This window comes from Quercus robur, chromosome 5 (assembly GCF_932294415.1).
Source record: "Quercus robur chromosome 5, dhQueRobu3.1, whole genome shotgun sequence".
In the NCBI taxonomy this organism is placed as follows: Eukaryota; Viridiplantae; Streptophyta; class Magnoliopsida; order Fagales; family Fagaceae; genus Quercus; species Quercus robur.
Window position 1 is genome coordinate 249461 of NC_065538.1, and position 3010 is coordinate 252470.

At 39.2% G+C, this 3010-nt stretch overlaps 1 protein-coding gene across 1 annotated transcript; it reads left to right on the forward strand.

The window, feature by feature from the left end:
- The first annotated feature begins 1771 nt into the window (after window positions 1-1771).
- LOC126724727 (uncharacterized) lies at window positions 1772-2182 on the forward strand. Its single transcript, XM_050429100.1, has one exon. The coding sequence runs from the start codon at window positions 1772-1774 to the stop codon at window positions 2180-2182; it is 411 nt and encodes a 136-aa protein (XP_050285057.1).
- Window positions 2183-3010: the final 828 nt, after the last annotated feature.

Below are 3010 nucleotides of genomic sequence, written 5' to 3' on the forward strand. Positions count from 1 at the left end.
CGATTATCCATTACATTTCTTTCATATTTGACTTTGATAGTTAAGGAATCAATGCAATAATTTATCTTAAGAACTAAAAATAAAAACATCAAAGAAAAAATACAAAGTAGCTCCAAGAGCTGTCTTAGGTGATGAAGAAGATGAAGGAAATGAGATGAGTTTGATGTTTTATGAGAGGCAGAGTGTTAGAGTGAAAGTAAAGAGATATGTTTGCTACCCAAAGAGCCATTGGTGCTCATCAATACAATCTAACTTGATGGAGACAAGACAATGGAGTGGGTCTCACCTGTATTTGAAAACTCCCAAAATTTTTTCTCATATCTCATTACTTATTCTCAATTTTTTGAGTGATGAGTTATGGGAATTGAGAACAAAAATCAAACCAATCAATAACCCCAGTGGTGGGGCCCACAAAATTTGAGTGATAAGTAATGGAAACACAACAAACTAAACATAGCTTAAAACATCCAAGTTTCTATTATAGCCCCTAAAACAACAACAACAACCAAAAAAAAAAAAAAAAAAGGCAACATCTGAGTTACTATTCTTTAAAAAATATTAGACACTTGCTACAGTAAAGTATTGCTTATAGAGATTATTGTAGCAACTTATATTTTTTTTAAATTTGTTTTTATTCTCTCTCTCTCTCTCTCTCTCTCTCTCTCTCTCTCTCTCTCTCACACACACACACCTCTATCCTCTCTCCGTGGGCTTTTTTCTCTCTCTCACCTCGATCCCTACTCCTCATCTAACTCTCTCTCTCTCTCTCTAATTTGCATGCTAGTGGTTGGGCTTCCATGTCGATGGAACTGAGACTTGCAAAGATCGAGTTGGTTAGGTCTCCTCCGATCTACTGGTTGCTGGGTGTTGGTTCGGTGGTGGTTGAGTTGTGCGCTTTGGTTTTGATTTTGGAGGTTGTTGATTTAATGGGTTTTGGTGGTTGTTGTTGATTGTGGCATGGTGGTAGCAATTGTAGTTAATGTGGCTGATTGTGGTGGTTGCTTTGGTTGCTAGTAGTGGTGGTTTCAATTTTGGTTGGTGGGGGTAGTTGAGTTTCAGTGGTTGGGTTGATTTGGGTTTACAATGGTGGGTGGTGGACGGATTGATCTAGGTATGGGTTTGGGTTTTGGGTGGTGGGCGGTGGATTAGTTGTTCTGGGTTTGGGTTTTAGTGGTGGGTTTTAGATGCATATCTTACTTCCTTCCCAAGGCAGTCACCTTTAGCACGAGCCAAAGATAAGGTTTTGTAGCCAACGTTTCCTCTTCCTCTGGTCACAGCCACTCCACATGTAAGGTCCAGATCCAGCCACATCAACATTCTCCCATGCCTTGGCTAGTATACTGTACATTAGCCCCCTGACTGTCAATGGCGTTTAATGGCGAAGGCCTTTGACAATCACATTGTTTTAGGCATTTACACTTAAGCAATTATACCTTGTGACATTTGAACATGGACACGTGGCCTACAGGGGTGCTTTTAGCCGTTTTGGCGTCTCTTCATTTCCAGCATTTTGGCAGACAGACATTACTCCTCATAAATGTTGTGTCTCTTCACTTAACTGCAGTTAGTGAATTAAATAGAAATGATTTCTTCTTCATTCTTTATTCCTTCTGTATCTTCGTACAATCTTTTTTCTCTCTCAAAAGAAACCTTCTGTCACCCCAAAAAAATGGCAAGTTCTTCTTCTTCTGCTGGTTCTAACTCCCCTTAAAATGACTCCACCTCTTCCGCTAGCGGTTCTTCCCTCAATGCACTACCACCCAGCCCCGAGATGGCACCTCCCTCTCCCCCTCAACCCTTGACCATCCTTCCCTTCCCCCTTGAAGTCTTTCTTCCCAACGAAGTTCAACCGTGGGAGGTGAATGAAGAAGATGAAGAGGTGAACTCTGAGGAGCTTCGGTTGAAGGCCGAAAAGGATGCTGAAGATGCTGCTTACGAATACTTCATGGTGTCTTCTTCCAGGCGCAAGAGAAGGCATAGGGTCTTCCAAGAGGGCTCTGACTCAAGCACTTCCTCTAAAGCCAAGTCTGATGCTAACTCTAAGGAGTCAGAGTCTTCTGACAAATCCGACTCTAGAGATGATGAAGGCGAAAAAGTGGAAGAGGACATGACTCTGGATTACCCTCAAGAGGATTCTGCCTCTGAGGTTGATGAGGATGCCCACAAGCCTCGTTCTCCTTAGATTGAACCTGCAACTTTTCTTTTGTGCTTTTTGTTTTATATGTAAGCCATATTACTAGCTTAGGTTGTAGGATTTTAGTTTTCCTTTAAAAATAGCTATTTTATTTTTGTTTTTACTTGTGTTTTTATATAGGAAAAGGGTAACAGGTCACAAGGACCAAATCATATAAGTCCCCCTTTCAAATTTTGTAATGTTTAAACATAATTTATATATATATATATAAAGTAGTTTGTTTTCATTATATGTTTACAAATGCATATTTACATTTATGTTATGCTTTATGTTTATTTCATTGCATATAAAATCCCTACACAAAGGCACAGAATTTAAACATATCAATTAACAAAAATGAAACAAAGTAAAACTGAACCTGTTGGTGAAGGGTTGGGCCCTTCCACTTTGTTTGTGAAGGCAGTTTCCTTGGTTTTCTCACCATCAACTGCTCCCTTGTCAAAGATTCAATTTTTTTTTCCTTTGTTGACACATGTCAAATTTTAAATGACACCTCATTTTTTGAATAATCTCTTCTTAGAGGGAAAAGAGTAACTTCCCAAAGTATAAAAGGAAAATAAATATTTCTTCCCTTATTTCTCTCATTCCTTTCTTATCCTCTTCTTCTTCTTCAACCCGAAACCCAAAATCTTTCCCAAACACAAAACCATAGGTGTCAAACGTGGTCTGAGATCTAGCTCTACAAAAATTTTAGAACCTTCACCCTTAAAAAACACTAGGCCGCTGTTGGGGGGAGATGAAAATCCTTCAACAAAGGAACAATGGATTATTCCTCCCTTCTTTGAGGATTATCTGTTTGACAAAAGTCTCGATTAG

Coding starts and splice junctions, on each gene's coding strand:
- LOC126724727 (XM_050429100.1), top strand. CDS start 1,772: ATGGCACCTCCCTCTCCCCCTCAACCCTTGACCATCCTTCCCTTCCCC.